This window comes from Chiloscyllium punctatum, chromosome 6, assembly GCF_047496795.1.
Source record: "Chiloscyllium punctatum isolate Juve2018m chromosome 6, sChiPun1.3, whole genome shotgun sequence".
Taxonomy (NCBI): Eukaryota; Metazoa; Chordata; class Chondrichthyes; order Orectolobiformes; family Hemiscylliidae; genus Chiloscyllium; species Chiloscyllium punctatum.
Window position 1 is genome coordinate 23,418,594 of NC_092744.1, and position 20,241 is coordinate 23,438,834.

At 43.9% G+C, this 20,241-nt stretch overlaps 1 protein-coding gene across 1 annotated transcript in view; it reads right to left on the reverse strand.

Moving 5' to 3' along the window:
- The window catches only part of LOC140478623 (IgGFc-binding protein-like), a 76,494-nt gene that overhangs the window by 1,207 nt on the left and 55,046 nt on the right, over positions 1 to 20,241 (reverse strand). The window contains exons 25-53 of the mRNA XM_072571841.1: positions 19,933 to 20,210; positions 19,177 to 19,775; positions 18,283 to 18,844; positions 17,794 to 17,993; positions 17,296 to 17,676; positions 16,898 to 17,184; positions 16,208 to 16,488; positions 15,768 to 15,905; positions 15,423 to 15,682; positions 13,379 to 13,463; positions 12,815 to 12,883; positions 11,681 to 11,925; positions 11,307 to 11,590; positions 10,883 to 11,160; positions 10,127 to 10,725; positions 9,233 to 9,794; positions 8,744 to 8,943; positions 8,246 to 8,626; positions 7,848 to 8,134; positions 7,158 to 7,438; positions 6,717 to 6,854; positions 6,372 to 6,631; positions 4,329 to 4,413; positions 3,765 to 3,833; positions 2,631 to 2,875; positions 2,257 to 2,540; positions 1,833 to 2,110; positions 1,077 to 1,675; positions 183 to 744 (exon numbers count right to left, since the gene is read on the reverse strand). Coding sequence (XP_072427942.1) covers positions 183 to 744; positions 1,077 to 1,675; positions 1,833 to 2,110; positions 2,257 to 2,540; positions 2,631 to 2,875; positions 3,765 to 3,833; positions 4,329 to 4,413; positions 6,372 to 6,631; positions 6,717 to 6,854; positions 7,158 to 7,438; positions 7,848 to 8,134; positions 8,246 to 8,626; positions 8,744 to 8,943; positions 9,233 to 9,794; positions 10,127 to 10,725; positions 10,883 to 11,160; positions 11,307 to 11,590; positions 11,681 to 11,925; positions 12,815 to 12,883; positions 13,379 to 13,463; positions 15,423 to 15,682; positions 15,768 to 15,905; positions 16,208 to 16,488; positions 16,898 to 17,184; positions 17,296 to 17,676; positions 17,794 to 17,993; positions 18,283 to 18,844; positions 19,177 to 19,775; positions 19,933 to 20,210 — 8,777 coding nt within the window. The remainder of the gene's footprint in view (positions 1 to 182; positions 745 to 1,076; positions 1,676 to 1,832; positions 2,111 to 2,256; positions 2,541 to 2,630; positions 2,876 to 3,764; positions 3,834 to 4,328; positions 4,414 to 6,371; positions 6,632 to 6,716; positions 6,855 to 7,157; positions 7,439 to 7,847; positions 8,135 to 8,245; positions 8,627 to 8,743; positions 8,944 to 9,232; positions 9,795 to 10,126; positions 10,726 to 10,882; positions 11,161 to 11,306; positions 11,591 to 11,680; positions 11,926 to 12,814; positions 12,884 to 13,378; positions 13,464 to 15,422; positions 15,683 to 15,767; positions 15,906 to 16,207; positions 16,489 to 16,897; positions 17,185 to 17,295; positions 17,677 to 17,793; positions 17,994 to 18,282; positions 18,845 to 19,176; positions 19,776 to 19,932; positions 20,211 to 20,241) is intronic.

The window sequence follows — 20,241 nt, forward strand, 5'->3', positions numbered from 1 at the left end:
ATTGGATCTCTGGAATGGAAAGTATAAAGCTTAGCACGTGACCAAACCAAAACTGAAGAAAGCTAACAGGAAATAGCAATTCTGTCACAAAAGAAACGATAACACACAATAATGAAAACATTTTCCTTTGTCTTAAATAGGAAATTATTAATGCAAAACAATGGAAGCTCACTTATACGTACAACAGAAAGTGGAGTTTCTCCAAGGTGCAATGGTCACTCCTGCACTTTGACACGCATGTGCGTAGATTTTCAGGGTATTGCACAGAGCATCTTGGCTTCCATTCAACAGACACATTTCAACAACACAGCTTTCAAAGAATCCATTGGGATTTACTACAGAGTGGCACTGTGCAAATGGACCTTGCTGACTGGTGATCAGACCACAGAAGACATCACTTTGGTAAAGTTTCTCCTCATCAGGCTCACACTTCGCAGGCTCGTCTGGGTCACAACCTGGTTCTTCCGGTGGCACCTTCCAGCTATTTCCAAACTCATTTGAATCTTTGGCTTGTTCTCCATCAGGTTTCATGTAATCATCCTTTCTCATTCCATTGTAGTTGCCGCACATACCGCAAGTCTGATTGAAATATGTACTCGGCACTTTCACTTCCACTGAGTGATCAACGTCATATGAAACAGAGAGCCCAAAATCTGTCACCAGGACCACGTAGTCTCCACTCCTACTCACGTTCAAGGTGCCATTGACTAATTTGACAGGTAACGTCTGCCACACGTTATCCACCTGACACAAGAGGAAAATGGTGATTCAACAACAGCTTTTCTAGCAGACTCCAGCATTCTTTCATTCAACATGCACAACAAACGTGAACAGCAATTTGCATACAGCAATGTACAATAAACGCTATACTTCACATCAGATTGGTGCACATGGTACACACGTTCATTTTGTTCTGTTTCACTTTAGATACAAGTAGTAAATGTCATGATAATCATTTCACCTTTGCAATATACTCCTAGTCATTCACCTCCCATTCTAATAGAAGTCCCAAGTAAAGGATATTTCAGACTAACGTCAGCATTTTAGAAAACCCAATCTAGTAGTTACACACGTACCAACACACGGTGACATTCCCGCTTCACAATCCCAACACTGTGACCGTGAACAGCTACTCGAACTCTCTGAACGTAAGAAACTTTAGCGTTGCCTCGATGTTCATTCTTTGCTTCGATGTTAAAGTATGGAAGAGTTGAGGAATTTGTACACAGCTTGGCGATCGTATATGTACACGTCCCCATGAAATGATGCGTCGCCTTGTCAAACGTATTGTAGTGTGGGTCGTTATGAACTCTGCAGATGCCGTACGTGTGCTCATAGCAACCAGGAACTCCGTCCACAACTCCGCAGTATGAATCCGTGCCACACGTTGTGTTCCAGCAAACTAGTTTACTGCCTGCAGAAGGACAACTGCACTTTGTTGAACAGGTATCATCTGTCCAGAATGCAGATCCCACTGGATAATGTTTGCCTTCAGACCAGCAACCACACTGATCTCTTCGCACACACCTGTCATTGTACAAAACGTACCCACGGTCACACAGACAGCCTTCCACGCATGGCTGGGAGCAGCTGGATGGAGCATTGGGATTGACACAGGTAGCAGGACATGCTGAGCCACAATGCTCATAGTGACTATTCACTCCACACTTTAAAGCTGGGAAGAGAATTCAAAAGGAGAGTCAACATATTTTACATTAAATTCCTTCTATCTAATAATTTTATGAAAACTAAATGGTTCAAAGCGACCCAAAGTTTTTCTGTCTCCATCACGTATATCTTATTCATCAAACAAAATACTCTCAAACACTTACGGCAGAAGGTCGCGTTCCTCCAGGCTTCCACTCTCACTCCCTTCGACTGGCACGCATCTGCGTAGGATTGCAAACTACTGCACAGAGAGCCTGTATGCACGTCCAATGCGCACAAGTCGTACACACATTCAGCAAAATAAACCATCGGGTCCACGACAGAGTGGCACGCTTTGAACGGACTGCCCGGATCCACAATTATGCCACAGTAAGATTTACTTTCTATCATCTGCTTTTTGTCTTCAGTACAATTTGGTCTGATACCAACATCAGGAGCACACCTGCAAGAACAGCAGCACCTCCAATGAGAAACATGCATTTAAAAGCTAGTAGAAGGTCTACATGCAGATGGAATAACGGTAGTGATCGGAAACTCGCAGCTTTTATGAAGGAACAGAGACAGCCAGAAACCTCCCATACACCGCACCTCGTATCATTTCCACTCTGCCAGCTGTTTCCCAAACTGACGGAATCGGGCTCCATCACTCCATCCGGATTGAGGAAATCGTCTCTTCTATCATCATTGTAGTTTCCACACATTCCACACACCTTCCCCTTGAAAACACTGGGAAGGGTTACCACTGCACGATGCTTCCCATCAAACTTCACTCTCAATCCAAAATCGGTGCTAACAACCACATACTTTCCACTTCGGCCAACATCAACACCCGTCGAGACTGACACAGGTAGCACCTCCACTTCTCCATCGACCTGGAAACATGCAAAACCACATTGATTCATTCCTCAGCAAACTCACTGTTGAATATGCTTGAAGAAGTACTCAAAATATCAAATTCTTACCTTCACCACGTGTTCCTTCTCCAGTACTATTCTATGATTGTAAACATTAACGTTGACATGTTTAACGTACGACACGTAGGAATTCCCTGATCTACGCTCATTTGCAGCTTCAACATTGAAATAGGGCAGAGCACTGCTGGCGTCACAGAGTTTCGATAGGGTATATGTGCATGTTCCCATGAAGTCATGTGATTGCTTATCAAAAGTGTTGTAGTGAGGATCACCTTGCACGATGCAGGAAGATTCTAAAAAATTGGAAATGATGTAGAAAATAAACGTCAGTTGGTATTGTCACAATCCATCGAAAAACAAGCTGGATTTGCTCCCAATCGACTGCTCTATTTTCTTTCTACACAAATGCTTGAGAAGCACTTCAGAGAAAAGTCACTCGTCCCATTCTCGGGACAAGTAGCTTCTCTTTCAAACAAAGGTTCAACAGGTTGCTTCGGGGTATATACTGGAATCTACAACAATGAGAGGTGCTTTCGTTGAAACATTCAACAACCTGAGGGAACAGGACACAGTTGATGATGAAGGACATTTTGCCTAGTCACAGACACTACAACGAGGAGGACGCAGTCTGTGCCATGGGATGACTAGACAAACAACTGCTCAGCTTCCACACTTTGGTGTCTGACTTATGCAGCAATATTTGCAATCAGCTTGAAGCTGACTTCTCCCATTTTTTTTTTCACATTACCAAATTATCAAATTTACACCTATTCAGAGTGAAAGTGAGGAGTGCAGATGCTGGAGATCAGAGCTGAAAATGTGTTGCTGGAAAAGCGCAGCAGGTCAGGCAGCATCCAAGGAGCAGGAGAATCGATGTTTCGGGCATGAGCCCTTCTTTCCTGAAGACGGGCTCATGCCCGAAATGTCGATTCTCCTGCTCCTTGGATGCTGCCTGACCTGCTGCGCTTTTCCAGCAACACATTTTCAGACCTATTCAGAGTGAGCCAACATTTTAAGGACAATCAAATAGAATCTGCACCAGTTTGTCTTAATTGATACAAATGTAGGATCAGCAAACAAAGTCGCAGTTTCTAGTTATATCCTGACAAATCCTTGTCAATAAGACAGCAACAAATCACTTTTATCAAGGATCCAGATCATATACAGCCTGCTTTCATTTACCTGTTGTGACAGGAGGCACGGTACTGGTTGGAGTTGGAGTGCTCACTGTGCTTGTTATGTCACAATTGTCTGCAGAGAAAATAATATATGGATAAATTCAGAAGAATCTAGAGGACTGAGATGAGGCAAAAGGTTTCACGCACACCTTTGTGAATCCTTGGAACTCTGTCCCCCTGAAGCCTGTGGATTATACATCATTCAGTATACTTCATGCTGAAGTAGAGAAACATTTACGAATCTCAAGGAATCAAAGCATATGGAAAACAGGTTGTAAAGTCAAGCTGAGGCACAAGATCACCCACAATCACATTGAGTGACACAATGTGATAGGGGAGGGAAATCGCTTACTCCTACTTCAACGGCTTAAGATCTGACTAATGTTCATCTCCACTCCATTCCTGATGAAGAACTTATGCTTGAAACATCGATTCTCCTGCTCCTCGGATGTTCCCTGACCGGCTGTGCTTTTCCAGCACCACGCTCTCGACTCCACTTGCATTTTCACTTAAGTCATGCAATTGATCAATTACAGCAGACATTAGAAAATTAGTCACATTTACAAACCTCCGCAACATCCAGAATGGAAGGAAATGTCATCTACAGCGACATCACTACGATAGTCATTGCCCCGGACTGCTTCAATGAGAATCTATAAGAGGAAGCACCACAATAACAGCAGGCAGAAGATGCCAATGCCAAAGTAAACAACAGAATATCAGCGAACACAAAACAAGGATTGATGAGGGCCGAGCGGTAGATGTGATCGATATGGACTTCAGTAAGGCGATCGACAAGGTTCCCCACGGGAGCCTGATCAGCAAGGTTAGATCTCACGGAAACAGGGAGAACTAGCCATTTGGATACAGAAGTAGAAGACAGAGGATGGTCGTGGAGGGTTGTTTTTCCAACTCGATTCATGTGACCAGTGGAGTGCCACAAGGATCAGTGCTGGGTGCTCTACTTTTAGTCATTTACATAAATGATTTGGATGTGAGCATAAGAGGGACAGTTAGTAAGCTTGCAGATGACACCAAAATTGGAGGTGTAATGGACAATGAAAAGGGTTACCTCAGATTACAACAGGATCTTGACCACATGGGCCAATGGGCTGAAAAGTGGCAGATGGCGTTTAATTCAGATGAATGTGAGGTGCTGCATTTTGGGAAAGCAAGTCTTAGCAGGACTTATACACTTAATGGTAAGGTCCTAGGGAGTGTTGCTGAACAAACAGACCTTGGAGTGCAGGTTCATAGCTCCTTGAAAATGGAGTCGCAAATAGATAGGATAGTGAAGAACGCATTTGGTATGCTTTCCTTTATTGGTCAGAGTAGTGAGTACAGGAGTTGGGAAGTCATGTTGCGGCTGTACAGGACATTGATTAGGCCGCTGTTGGAATATTGAAATTCTCGTCTCCTTCCTATCGGAAAGTAGTTATGAAACTTGAAAGGGTTCAGAAAAGATTTACAAGGATGTTGCCAGAGTTGGAGGATTTGAGCTATAAATTTGTGCTGAACAGGCTGGGGCTATTTTCCCTGGAGCGTCGGAGGCTGAGGGGTGGCCTTATAGAGGTCGACAAAGTTATGAGGGGCATGAACAGGGTAAATAGGCAAAGTCTTTTCTCTGGGGTCGGGGAATCCAGAACTAGAGGGCATAGGTTTAGGGTGAGAGGGGAAAGATATAAAAGAGACCTGTGGAGCAGCTTTTTCACACAAAGTTGGTAAGTGTATGGAATGATCTGCCAGAGGAAGTGGTGGAGGCTGGTACAATTCTAACATTTAAGAGGCATTTGGAAGGGTATATGAATAGGAAGGGTTTGGAGGGATATGGGCCGGGTGCTGGCAGGTGGGACTAGATTGGGTTGAGATATCTGGTCGGCATGGATGGGTTGGACCGAAGGGTCTGTCTCCATGCTGTAAATCTTTATGACTCTAAGTGCTGGAAATCTGGAAGAAAACAGAAATTGGAGGAGAACCTCAGCAGGTCTGGCAAGAATTTCATTGAACTGAAATGCTGATTCTGCTTTCTCTCCTCTGATGTTATCAGACCTGCTGAGTTTCTCCAGCAATTTCTCTTTTGCTAACACAACGTCAGTATCTCCCTGCCAGTAACACTGTGGGTGGCACAGTGGTTAGCACTGCTGCCTCACAGCACCAGAGGCCCGGATTCAATTCCCGCCTCCGGTGACTCTCTGTGTGGAGTTTGCACATTCTCTACGTGTCTGCGTGGGTTTCCTCCAACAATCCAAAAATGTGCAGGTTAGGTGAATTGGCTATGCTAAATTTCCCCTAGTGTTAGCTAAAGGGGTAATGTAGGGGAATGGGTCTGGGTGGGTTGTGCTTCGGCGGGTCGGTGTAGACTTGTTGGGCCGAAGGGCCTTTTTCCACACTGTAAGTAATCTAATCAAATCGAATATAGGACATCATTTCATGGGGTATTTCATGTTAAAACAGCTTCTGCATTTCTCCACTAATTTGTATTTAATTTAATTTGATATGGAATGAAGAAAAATCTGCTTGCCTTCTAATTAAATACGCAAGCTATGCGAATGCTTCAAAAAGAGAAGTACAGCCAAAAAAAAATCACTAAATTATTAGCCACACAGCTTACCTGAGATTTTCCAGACAGGTGTAGGTCCACTGCTGCTGCGATCCACTGGTTTCCTTTATTGCCTTTCTCTGACCACATCAGTATTGGGGGAAGCCCAACTTCTAGCTGGTAAACATTCAAAGCCATGCTCCGAGCCACTCCATACATGTGGTACCAGAATCTCATACACTGATCCCCTGTCTTATCACACAGAGCACTGACCAGTTGGGCTTTGTCTCCTTCGTTGCCTTCATTGCCTTCAATATAGATGTAGTAGCCACCTGGACATACAGTTAAGCTCACTGGTTACAAACAAATCATGGGCTCTGTCAACCTCAAGTCAAATAAGGATGTCACATCACCTACCTCCACTGGTGTGGTCGAACGAAGGCCCTGTGCGAGCTGAGGGTGTCGATCCACTGATGCGCTTCCAGTCCAAATCATCTGTCTTGGATTGTGTCCAATTGCACAGGTCGCTGTCAAAATTGCAGCCCAGCGCACAACCTGTGGGATTAATAAGAATTAATCAAGATTCATCAAGATTGATCGGAAATATGCACATTATTGTACCACAATGGCTAAAAACATCCACGATTGAAATAAATATGAAACGATATTACTATACAATATTTTGGGGCCTCATTGTCTATTGGATAATTTCTGTCAATTGAACCTTGACGTCGCTGATTATTAATAATGAACATTCGTCGTGAAGCACAATTGTCTTTTATCTCTACAACTATTCAGGAGGAGTGAGAAAAGAAACAGACGAAAAGAACAGGTACAAACACATGATCTCAAACTTACTTTTCTCAACACAGCCACTCTCTTCCATCCAGTCTCCTAGAACAACATCAGCTGCTTCACAGGCTGAAGCGTACGCCTCCAGAGCATTGCACAACAGGACAGCATCTCCTCCAGAAGCACAATGATCATATACACATCTCTCAAAGTACAACTGAGGAGGGATGTACCAGTGACAATTTTTGAAAGGACCATTGCCTGCCAAGATAATCTTGCAGTATTCCTCGGCCTCTTCTTTCGATGCTGGATCGCAGGTCGCTGGTGGTAGAGGCGTTTCATTACACCTACACAAAGAAACACATGTATGAAGTCTCTCCAAAAGGAAAAAATATCCCTACTTTATTTAATCCACATCAAATTTCAATGAATGCGTAAGGGCAGACAATGAGATCTGCGATCAAAATTATTCCCCCAAAGTACATGCAAAGATATGTAGCGTGCTCTTAATACGCAATCTGTAATACTTCACTGGAATACCAATTCTGGAAAATTCATTTCAGATATTCTCACTGAAACACTGACATTCAACAGAGCTACACGCACACTTTCATTACAGTCATGCCCTCATATCTAGTAATTCTTTTTCGGCAACCAATTAATCCACTTGCTGCCGTAGCCTCTACCTCTCTGCAAACGTCTCACCAGCGACACTACATAGAGTGTAATTTACTCTTCACTGTATGAAATACTCACAACCAGTCATTGTCAAGAACTCTCCAGCTGTTTCCAAACTGATTGGAATCCATGGCCAGAATCCCATCAGGCTTCAAGAAGTCATCCAGTGGGTCGTCAGTGTAGGTACCACACAAGCCACACAGCTGTCCTTTGTATCTCTCATCCACCACTACAAACAGCTCATGATCACCGTTAAACTTCAGCTGAACACCAAAGTTGGTCTGGACGATGACAAACGATCCTACCATTGATACGCTTACCGAAGAATGGGGCGTCACAGGGAGCTCAACCTTCACTCCATCAACCTAAGCAAAAGATTACCAGCATTACTGATACAACAGTCACAGTCACTGCAGTTACCTTTCTTCAACATTACGCTCATTCTGTCAACGCTACCAATCAGAAACATTACTCACATAAACAAGGTTATTTTTCCTCACTGCAATATGAATGTCAGCAAACTGGAGAGCAATGGAATTAATCATAGACCATGTTGGGTTGCCTCTGTGTTCATTCCTGCTTGTCACCGAGAAACGAACAGATGGATTTCCACAAGTCTCAGTCACAGTATAATTGCAAGTACCCTGGAAGTGATACAGTTTCCCGTCAAACGTCGTATAGTGCGGGTCCCCGTAAATGTGGCACTTCGCAGTGTCTGCCCGGTAACATCCCAAATTTCCATCCTGCACTTTGCAAATTTCCGCTGGTCCACAAGACGCTGCTTCACATACTATGTGGTTATTTCCAGTACATCGACACCGCTGGAGACATCCCTCTTCCCAGAATGTTGCTCCTTTCTGACAGACAAACAGCAAGTGTTACTTTCAAAACTGCTGCGTACTCCTCGCGGAAGCACAAAGTTGCATGAATGCACGTAAAACAGCCAAACGAGACCAAAAAACCCTCCAACTTACTTCGTAGTATTTGTCGTTGTGGATGCAGCCACAGTTCTGAGCGGGCACACACGTGCTTCCACTGAGAACAAACTCAATGTTACACACGCAGTCCTCCACACATGGCTTGCTGCAGTTCTCTGGAGCAAATCGGTCTGTACATGTGGCTGGACAAGCACTGGCACATAGACTGTACTGGCTATTGGCTTGACAGGAAGCAGCTGAAAACAAGGAAGATACAATCAAATCTTTTGAACTTCTCACACCATGTTTCCCATGATTATGGCAATCGGGAAGGATGGCTTTTGCAGCAAATGCTTTCTGAAACATTGGATCTCTGGAATGGAAAGTATAAAGCTTAGCACGTGACCAAACCAAAACTGAAGAAAGCTAACAGGAAATAGCAATTCTGTCACAAAAGAAACGATAACACACAATAATGAAAACATTTTCCTTTGTCTTAAATAGGAAATTATTAATGCAAAACAATGGAAGCTCACTTATACGTACAACAGAAAGTGGAGTTTCTCCAAGGTGCAATGGTCACTCCTGCACTTTGACACGCATGTGCGTAGATTTTCAGGGTATTGCACAGAGCATCTTGGCTTCCATTCAACAGACACATTTCAACAACACAGCTTTCAAAGAATCCATTGGGATTTACTACAGAGTGGCACTGTGCAAATGGACCTTGCTGACTGGTGATCAGACCACAGAAGACATCACTTTGGTAAAGTTTCTCCTCATCAGGCTCACACTTCGCAGGCTCGTCTGGGTCACAACCTGGTTCTTCCGGTGGCACCTTCCAGCTATTTCCAAACTCATTTGAATCTTTGGCTTGTTCTCCATCAGGTTTCATGTAATCATCCTTTCTCATTCCATTGTAGTTGCCGCACATACCGCAAGTCTGATTGAAATATGTACTCGGCACTTTCACTTCCACTGAGTGATCAACGTCATATGAAACAGAGAGCCCAAAATCTGTCACCAGGACCACGTAGTCTCCACTCCTACTCACGTTCAAGGTGCCATTGACTAATTTGACAGGTAACGTCTGCCACACGTTATCCACCTGACACAAGAGGAAAATGGTGATTCAACAACAGCTTTTCTAGCAGACTCCAGCATTCTTTCATTCAACATGCACAACAAACGTGAACAGCAATTTGCATACAGCAATGTACAATAAACGCTATACTTCACATCAGATTGGTGCACATGGTACACACGTTCATTTTGTTCTGTTTCACTTTAGATACAAGTAGTAAATGTCATGATAATCATTTCACCTTTGCAATATACTCCTAGTCATTCACCTCCCATTCTAATAGAAGTCCCAAGTAAAGGATATTTCAGACTAACGTCAGCATTTTAGAAAACCCAATCTAGTAGTTACACACGTACCAACACACGGTGACATTCCCGCTTCACAATCCCAACACTGTGACCGTGAACAGCTACTCGAACTCTCTGAACGTAAGAAACTTTAGCGTTGCCTCGATGTTCATTCTTTGCTTCGATGTTAAAGTATGGAAGAGTTGAGGAATTTGTACACAGCTTGGCGATCGTATATGTACACGTCCCCATGAAATGATGCGTCGCCTTGTCAAACGTATTGTAGTGTGGGTCGTTATGAACTCTGCAGATGCCGTACGTGTGCTCATAGCAACCAGGAACTCCGTCCACAACTCCGCAGTATGAATCCGTGCCACACGTTGTGTTCCAGCAAACTAGTTTACTGCCTGCAGAAGGACAACTGCACTTTGTTGAACAGGTATCATCTGTCCAGAATGCAGATCCCACTGGATAATGTTTGCCTTCAGACCAGCAACCACACTGATCTCTTCGCACACACCTGTCATTGTACAAAACGTACCCACGGTCACACAGACAGCCTTCCACGCATGGCTGGGAGCAGCTGGATGGAGCATTGGGATTGACACAGGTAGCAGGACATGCTGAGCCACAATGCTCATAGTGACTATTCACTCCACACTTTAAAGCTGGGAAGAGAATTCAAAAGGAGAGTCAACATATTTTACATTAAATTCCTTCTATCTAATAATTTTATGAAAACTAAATGGTTCAAAGCGACCCAAAGTTTTTCTGTCTCCATCACGTATATCTTATTCATCAAACAAAATACTCTCAAACACTTACGGCAGAAGGTCGCGTTCCTCCAGGCTTCCACTCTCACTCCCTTCGACTGGCACGCATCTGCGTAGGATTGCAAACTACTGCACAGAGAGCCTGTATGCACGTCCAATGCGCACAAGTCGTACACACATTCAGCAAAATAAACCATCGGGTCCACGACAGAGTGGCACGCTTTGAACGGACTGCCCGGATCCACAATTATGCCACAGTAAGATTTACTTTCTATCATCTGCTTTTTGTCTTCAGTACAATTTGGTCTGATACCAACATCAGGAGCACACCTGCAAGAACAGCAGCACCTCCAATGAGAAACATGCATTTAAAAGCTAGTAGAAGGTCTACATGCAGATGGAATAACGGTAGTGATCGGAAACTCGCAGCTTTTATGAAGGAACAGAGACAGCCAGAAACCTCCCATACACCGCACCTCGTATCATTTCCACTCTGCCAGCTGTTTCCCAAACTGACGGAATCGGGCTCCATCACTCCATCCGGATTGAGGAAATCGTCTCTTCTATCATCATTGTAGTTTCCACACATTCCACACACCTTCCCCTTGAAAACACTGGGAAGGGTTACCACTGCACGATGCTTCCCATCAAACTTCACTCTCAATCCAAAATCGGTGCTAACAACCACATACTTTCCACTTCGGCCAACATCAACACCCGTCGAGACTGACACAGGTAGCACCTCCACTTCTCCATCGACCTGGAAACATGCAAAACCACATTGATTCATTCCTCAGCAAACTCACTGTTGAATATGCTTGAAGAAGTACTCAAAATATCAAATTCTTACCTTCACCACGTGTTCCTTCTCCAGTACTATTCTATGATTGTAAACATTAACGTTGACATGTTTAACGTACGACACGTAGGAATTCCCTGATCTACGCTCATTTGCAGCTTCAACATTGAAATAGGGCAGAGCACTGCTGGCGTCACAGAGTTTCGATAGGGTATATGTGCATGTTCCCATGAAGTCATGTGATTGCTTATCAAAAGTGTTGTAGTGAGGATCACCTTGCACGATGCAGGAAGATTCTAAAAAATTGGAAATGATGTAGAAAATAAACGTCAGTTGGTATTGTCACAATCCATCGAAAAACAAGCTGGATTTGCTCCCAATCGACTGCTCTATTTTCTTTCTACACAAATGCTTGAGAAGCACTTCAGAGAAAAGTCACTCGTCCCATTCTCGGGACAAGTAGCTTCTCTTTCAAACAAAGGTTCAACAGGTTGCTTCGGGGTATATACTGGAATCTACAACAATGAGAGGTGCTTTCGTTGAAACATTCAACAACCTGAGGGAACAGGACACAGTTGATGATGAAGGACATTTTGCCTAGTCACAGACACTACAACGAGGAGGACGCAGTCTGTGCCATGGGATGACTAGACAAACAACTGCTCAGCTTCCACACTTTGGTGTCTGACTTATGCAGCAATATTTGCAATCAGCTTGAAGCTGACTTCTCCCATTTTTTTTTTCACATTACCAAATTATCAAATTTACACCTATTCAGAGTGAAAGTGAGGAGTGCAGATGCTGGAGATCAGAGCTGAAAATGTGTTGCTGGAAAAGCGCAGCAGGTCAGGCAGCATCCAAGGAGCAGGAGAATCGATGTTTCGGGCATGAGCCCTTCTTTCCTGAAGACGGGCTCATGCCCGAAATGTCGATTCTCCTGCTCCTTGGATGCTGCCTGACCTGCTGCGCTTTTCCAGCAACACATTTTCAGACCTATTCAGAGTGAGCCAACATTTTAAGGACAATCAAATAGAATCTGCACCAGTTTGTCTTAATTGATACAAATGTAGGATCAGCAAACAAAGTCGCAGTTTCTAGTTATATCCTGACAAATCCTTGTCAATAAGACAGCAACAAATCACTTTTATCAAGGATCCAGATCATATACAGCCTGCTTTCATTTACCTGTTGTGACAGGAGGCACGGTACTGGTTGGAGTTGGAGTGCTCACTGTGCTTGTTATGTCACAATTGTCTGCAGAGAAAATAATATATGGATAAATTCAGAAGAATCTAGAGGACTGAGATGAGGCAAAAGGTTTCACGCACACCTTTGTGAATCCTTGGAACTCTGTCCCCCTGAAGCCTGTGGATTATACATCATTCAGTATACTTCATGCTGAAGTAGAGAAACATTTACGAATCTCAAGGAATCAAAGCATATGGAAAACAGGTTGTAAAGTCAAGCTGAGGCACAAGATCACCCACAATCACATTGAGTGACACAATGTGATAGGGGAGGGAAATCGCTTACTCCTACTTCAACGGCTTAAGATCTGACTAATGTTCATCTCCACTCCATTCCTGATGAAGAACTTATGCTCGAAACATCGATTCTCCTGCTCCTCGGATGTTCCCTGACCGGCTGTGCTTTTCCAGCACCACGCTCTCGACTCCACTTGCATTTTCACTTAAGTCATGCAATTGATCAATTACAGCAGACATTAGAAAATTAGTCACATTTACAAACCTCCGCAACATCCAGAATGGAAGGAAATGTCATCTACAGCGACATCACTACGATAGTCATTGCCCCGGACTGCTTCAATGAGAATCTATAAGAGGAAGCACCACAATAACAGCAGGCAGAAGATGCCAATGCCAAAGTAAACAACAGAATATCAGCGAACACAAAACAAGGATTGATGAGGGCCGAGCGGTAGATGTGATCGATATGGACTTCAGTAAGGCGATCGACAAGGTTCCCCACGGGAGCCTGATCAGCAAGGTTAGATCTCACGGAAACAGGGAGAACTAGCCATTTGGATACAGAAGTAGAAGACAGAGGATGGTCGTGGAGGGTTGTTTTTCCAACTCGATTCATGTGACCAGTGGAGTGCCACAAGGATCAGTGCTGGGTGCTCTACTTTTAGTCATTTACATAAATGATTTGGATGTGAGCATAAGAGGGACAGTTAGTAAGCTTGCAGATGACACCAAAATTGGAGGTGTAATGGACAATGAAAAGGGTTACCTCAGATTACAACAGGATCTTGACCACATGGGCCAATGGGCTGAAAAGTGGCAGATGGCGTTTAATTCAGATGAATGTGAGGTGCTGCATTTTGGGAAAGCAAGTCTTAGCAGGACTTATACACTTAATGGTAAGGTCCTAGGGAGTGTTGCTGAACAAACAGACCTTGGAGTGCAGGTTCATAGCTCCTTGAAAATGGAGTCGCAAATAGATAGGATAGTGAAGAACGCATTTGGTATGCTTTCCTTTATTGGTCAGAGTAGTGAGTACAGGAGTTGGGAAGTCATGTTGCGGCTGTACAGGACATTGATTAGGCCGCTGTTGGAATATTGAAATTCTCGTCTCCTTCCTATCGGAAAGTAGTTATGAAACTTGAAAGGGTTCAGAAAAGATTTACAAGGATGTTGCCAGGGTTGGAGGATTTGAGCTATAAATTTGTGCTGAACAGGCTGGGGCTATTTTCCCTGGAGCGTCGGAGGCTGAGGGGTGGCCTTATAGAGGTCGACAAAGTTATGAGGGGCATGAACAGGGTAAATAGGCAAAGTCTTTTCTCTGGGGTCGGGGAATCCAGAACTAGAGGGCATAGGTTTAGGGTGAGAGGGGAAAGATATAAAAGAGACCCGTGGAGCAGCTTTTTCACACAAAGTTGGTAAGTGTATGGAATGATCTGCCAGAGGAAGTGGTGGAGGCTGGTACAATTCTAACATTTAAGAGGCATTTGGAAGGGTATATGAATAGGAAGGGTTTGGAGGGATATGGGCCAGGTGCTGGCAGGTGGGACTAGATTGGGTTGAGATATCTGGTCGGCATGGATGGGTTGGACCGAAGGGTCTGTTTCCATGCTGTAAATCTTTATGACTCTAAGTGCTGGAAATCTGGAAGAAAACAGAAATTGGAGGAGAACCTCAGCAGGTCTGGCAAGAATTTCATTGAACTGAAATGCTGATTCTGCTTTCTCTCCTCTGATGTTATCAGACCTGCTGAGTTTCTCCAGCAATTTCTCTTTTGCTAACACGACGTCAGTATCTCCCTGCCAGTGACACTGTGGGTGGCACAGTGGTTAGCACTGCTGCCTCACAGCACCAGAGGCCCGGATTCAATTCCCGCCTCCGGTGACTCTCTGTGTGGAGTTTGCACATTCTCTACGTGTCTGCGTGGGTTTCCTCCAACAATCCAAAAGTGTGCAGGTTAGGTGAATTGGCTATGCTAAATTTCCCCTAGTGTTAGCTAAAGGGGTAATGTAGGGGAATGGGTCTGGGTGGGTTGTGCTTCGGCGGGTCGGTGTAGACTTGTTGGGCCGAAGGGCCTTTTTTCCACACTGTAAGTAATCTAATCTAATCGAATATAGGACATCATTTCATGGGGTATTTCATGTTAAAACAGCTTCTGCATTTCTCCACTAATTTGTATTTAATTTAATTTGATATGGAATGAAGAAAAATCTGCTTGCCTTCTAATTAAATACGCAAGCTATGCGAATGCTTCAAAAAGAGAAGTACAGCCAAAAAAAAATCACTAAATTATTAGCCACACAGCTTACCTGAGATTTTCCAGACAGGTGTAGGTCCACTGCTGCTGCGATCCACTGGTTTCCTTTATTGCCTTTCTCTGACCACATCAGTATTGGGGGAAGCCCAACTTCTAGCTGGTAAACATTCAAAGCCATGCTCCGAGCCACTCCATACATGTGGTACCAGAATCTCATACACTGATCCCCTGTCTTATCACACAGAGCACTGACCAGTTGGGCTTTGTCTCCTTCGTTGCCTTCATTGCCTTCAATATAGATGTAGTAGCCACCTGGACATACAGTTAAGCTCACTGGTTACAAACAAATCATGGGCTCTGTCAACCTCAAGTCAAATAAGGATGTCACATCACCTACCTCCACTGGTGTGGTCGAACGAAGGCCCTGTGCGAGCTGAGGGTGTCGATCCACTGATGCGCTTCCAGTCCAAATCATCTGTCTTGGATTGTGTCCAATTGCACAGGTCGCTGTCAAAATTGCAGCCCAGCGCACAACCTGTGGGATTAATAAAGAATTAATCAAGATTCATCAAGATTGATCGGAAATATGCACATTATTGTACCACAATGGCTAAAAACATCCACGATTGAAATAAATATGAAACGATATTACTATACAATATTTTGGCCTCATTGTCTATTGGATAATTTCTGTCAATTGAACCTTGACGTCGCTGATTATTAATAATGAACATTCGTCGTGAAGCACAATTGTTTTTTATCTCTACAACTATTCAGGAGGAGTGAGAAAAGAAACAGACGAAAAGAACAGGTACAAACACATGATCTCAAACTTACTTTTCTCAACACAGCCACTCTCTTCCATCCAGTCTCCTAGAACAACATCAGCTGCTTCACAGGCTGAAGCGTACGCCTCCAGAGCATTGCACAACAGGACAGCATCTCCTCCAGAAGCACAATGATCATATACACAGCTCTCAAAGTACAACTGAGGAGGGATGTACCAGTGACAATTTTTGAAAGGACCATTGCCTGCCAAGATAATCTTGCAGTATTCCTCGGCCTCTTCTTTCGATGCTGGACCGCAGGTCGCTGGTGGTAGAGGCGTTTCATTACACCTACACAAGGAAACACATGTATGAAGTCTCTCCAAAAGGAAAAAATATCCCTACTTTATTTAATCCACATCAAATTTCAATGAATGCGTAAGGGCAGACAATGAGATCTGCGATCAAAATTATTCCCCCAAAGTACATGCAAAGATATGTAGCGTGCTCTTAATACGCAATCTGTAATACTTCACTGGAATACCAATTCTGGAAAATTCATTTCAGATATTCTCACTGAAACACTGACATTCAACAGAGCTACACGCACACTTTCATTACAGTCATGCCCTCATATCTAGTAATTCTTTTTCGGCAACCAACTAATCCACTTGCTGCCGTAGCCTCTACCTCTCTGCAAACGTCTCACCAGCGACACTACATAGAGTGTAATTTACTCTTCACTGTATGAAATACTCACAACCAGTCATTGTCAAGAACTCTCCAGCTGTTTCCAAACTGATTGGAATCCATGGCCAGAATCCCATCAGGCTTCAAGAAGTCATCCAGTGGGTCGTCAGTGTAGGTACCACACAAGCCACACAGCTGTCCTTTGTATCTCTCATCCACCACTACAAACAGCTCATGATCACCATTAAACTTCAGCTGAACACCAAAGTTGGTCTGGACGATGACAAACGATCCTACCATTGATACGCTTACCGAAGAATGGGGTGTCACAGGGAGCTCAACCTTCACTCCATCAACCTAAGCAAAAGATTACCAGCATTACTGATACAACAGTCACAGTCACTGCAGTTACCTTTCTTCAACATTACGCTCATTCTGTCAACGCTACCAATCAGAAACTTTACTCACATAAACAAGGTTATTTTTCCTCACTGCAATATGAATGTCAGCAAACTGGAGAGCAATGGAATTAATCATAGACCATGTTGGGTTGCCTCTGTGTTCATTCCTGCTTGTCACCGAGAAACGAACAGATGGATTTCCACAAGTCTCAGTCACAGTATAATTGCAAGTACCCTGGAAGTGATACAGTTTCCCGTCAAACGTCGTATAGTGCGGGTCCCCGTAAATGTGGCACTTCGCAGTGTCTGCCCGGTAACATCCCAAATTTCCATCCTGCACTTTGCAAATTTCCGCTGGTCCACAAGACGCTGCTTCACATACTATGTGGTTATTTCCAGTACATCGACACCGCTGGAGACATCCCTCTTCCCAGAATGTTGCTCCTTTCTGACAGACAAACAGCAAGTGTTACTTTCAAAACTGCTGCGTACTCCTCGCGGAAGCACAAAGTTGCATGAATGCACGTAAAACAGCCAAACGAGACCAAAAAACCCTCCAACTTACTTCGTAGTATTTGTCGTTGTGGATGCAGCCACAGTTCTGAGCGGGCACACACGTGCTTCCACTGAGAACAAACTCAATGTTACACACGCAGTCCTCCACACATGGCTTGCTGCAGTTCTCTGGAGCAAATCGGTCTGTACATGTGGCTGGACAAGCACTGGCACATAGACTGTACTGGCTATTGGCTTGACAGGAAGCAGCTGAAAACAAGGAAGATACAATCAAATCTTTTGAACTTCTCACACCATGTTTCCCATGATTATGGCAATCGGGAAGGATGGCTTTTGCAGCAAATGCTTTCTGAAACATTGGATCTCTGGAATGGAAAGTATAAAGCTTAGCACGTGACCAAACCAAAACTGAAGAAAGCTAACAGGAAATAGCAATTCTGTCACAAAAGAAACGATAACACACAATAATGAAAACATTTTCCTTTGTCTTAAATAGGAAATTATTAATGCAAAACAATGGAAGCTCACTTATACGTACGACAGAAAGTGGAGTTTCTCCAAGGTGCAATGGTCACTCCTGCACTTTGACACGCATGTGCGTAGATTTTCAGGGTATTGCACAGAGCATCTTGGCTTCCATTCAACAGACACATTTCAACAACACAGCTTTCAAAGAATCCATTGGGATTTACTACAGAGTGGCACTGTGCAAATGGACCTTGCTGACTGGTGATCAGACCACAGAAGACATCACTTTGGTAAAGTTTCTCCTCATCAGGCTCACACTTCGCAGGCTCGTCTGGGTCACAACCTGGTTCTTCCGGTGGCACCTTCCAGCTATTTCCAAACTCATTTGAATCTTTGGCTTGTTCTCCATCAGGTTTCATGTAATCATCCTTTCTCATTCCATTGTAGTTGCCGCACATACCGCAAGTCTGATTGAAATATGTACTCGGCACTTTCACTTCCACTGAGTGATCAACGTCATATGAAACAGAGAGCCCAAAATCTGTCACCAGGACCACGTAGTCTCCACTCCTACTCACGTTCAAGGTGCCATTGACTAATTTGACAGGTAACGTCTGCCACACGTTATCCACCTGACACAAGAGGAAAATGGTGATTCAACAACAGCTTTTCTAGCAGACTCCAGCATTCTTTCATTCAACATGCACAACAAACGTGAACAGCAATTTGCATACAGCAATGTACAGTAAACGCTATACTTCACATCAGATTGGTGCACATGGTACACACGTTCATTTTGTTCTGTTTCACTTTAGATACAAGTAGTAAATGTCATGATAATCATTTCACCTTTGCAATATACTCCTAGTCATTCACCTCCCATTCTAATAGAAGTCCCAAGTAAAGGATATTTCAGACTAAAGTCAGCATTTTAGAAAACCCAATCTAGTAGTTACACACGTACCAACACATGGTGACATTCCCGCTTCACAATCCCAACACTGTGACCGTGAACAGCTACTCGAACTCTCTGAACGTAAGAAACTTTAGCGTTGCCTCGATGTTCATTCTTTGCTTCGATGTTAAAGTATGGAAGAGTTGAGGAATTTGTACACAGCTTGGCGATCGTATATGTACACGTCCCCATGAAATGATGCGTCGCCTTGTCAAACGTATTGTAGTGTGGGTCGTTATGAACTCTGCAGATGCCGTACGTGTGCTCATAGCAACCAGGAACTCCGTCCACAACTCCGCAGTATGAATCCGTGCCACACGTTGTGTTCCAGCAAACTAGTTTACTGCCTGCAGAAGGACAACTGCACTTTGTTGAACAGGTATCATCTGTCCAGAATGCAGATCCCACTGGATAATGTTTGCCTTCAGACCAGCAACCACACTGATCTCTTCGCACACACCTGTCATTGTACAAAACGTACCCACGGTCACACAGACAGCCTTCCACGCATGGCTGGGAGCAGCTGGATGGAGCATTGGGATTGACACAGGTAGCAGGACATGCTGAGCCACAATGCTCATAGTGACTATTCACTCCACACTTTAAAGCTGGGAAGAGAATTCAAAAGGAGAGTCAACATATTTTACATTAAATTCCTTCTATCTAATAATTTTATGAAAACTAAATGGTTCAAAGCGACCCAAAGTTTTTCTGTCTCCATCACGTATATCTTATTCATCAAACAAAATACTCTCAAACACTTACGGCAGAAGGTCGCGTTCCTCCAGGCTTCCACTCTCACTCCCTTCGACTGGCACGCATCTGCGTAGGATTGCAAACTACTGCACAGAGAGCCTGTATGCACGTCCAATGCGCACAAGTCGTACACACATTCAGCAAAATAAACCATCGGGTCCACGACAGAGTGGCACGCTTTGAACGGACTGCCCGGATCCACAATTATGCCACAGTAAGATTTACTTTCTATCATCTGCTTTTTGTCTTCAGTACAATTTGGTCTGATACCAACATCAGGAGCACACCTGCAAGAACAGCAGCACCTCCAATGAGAAA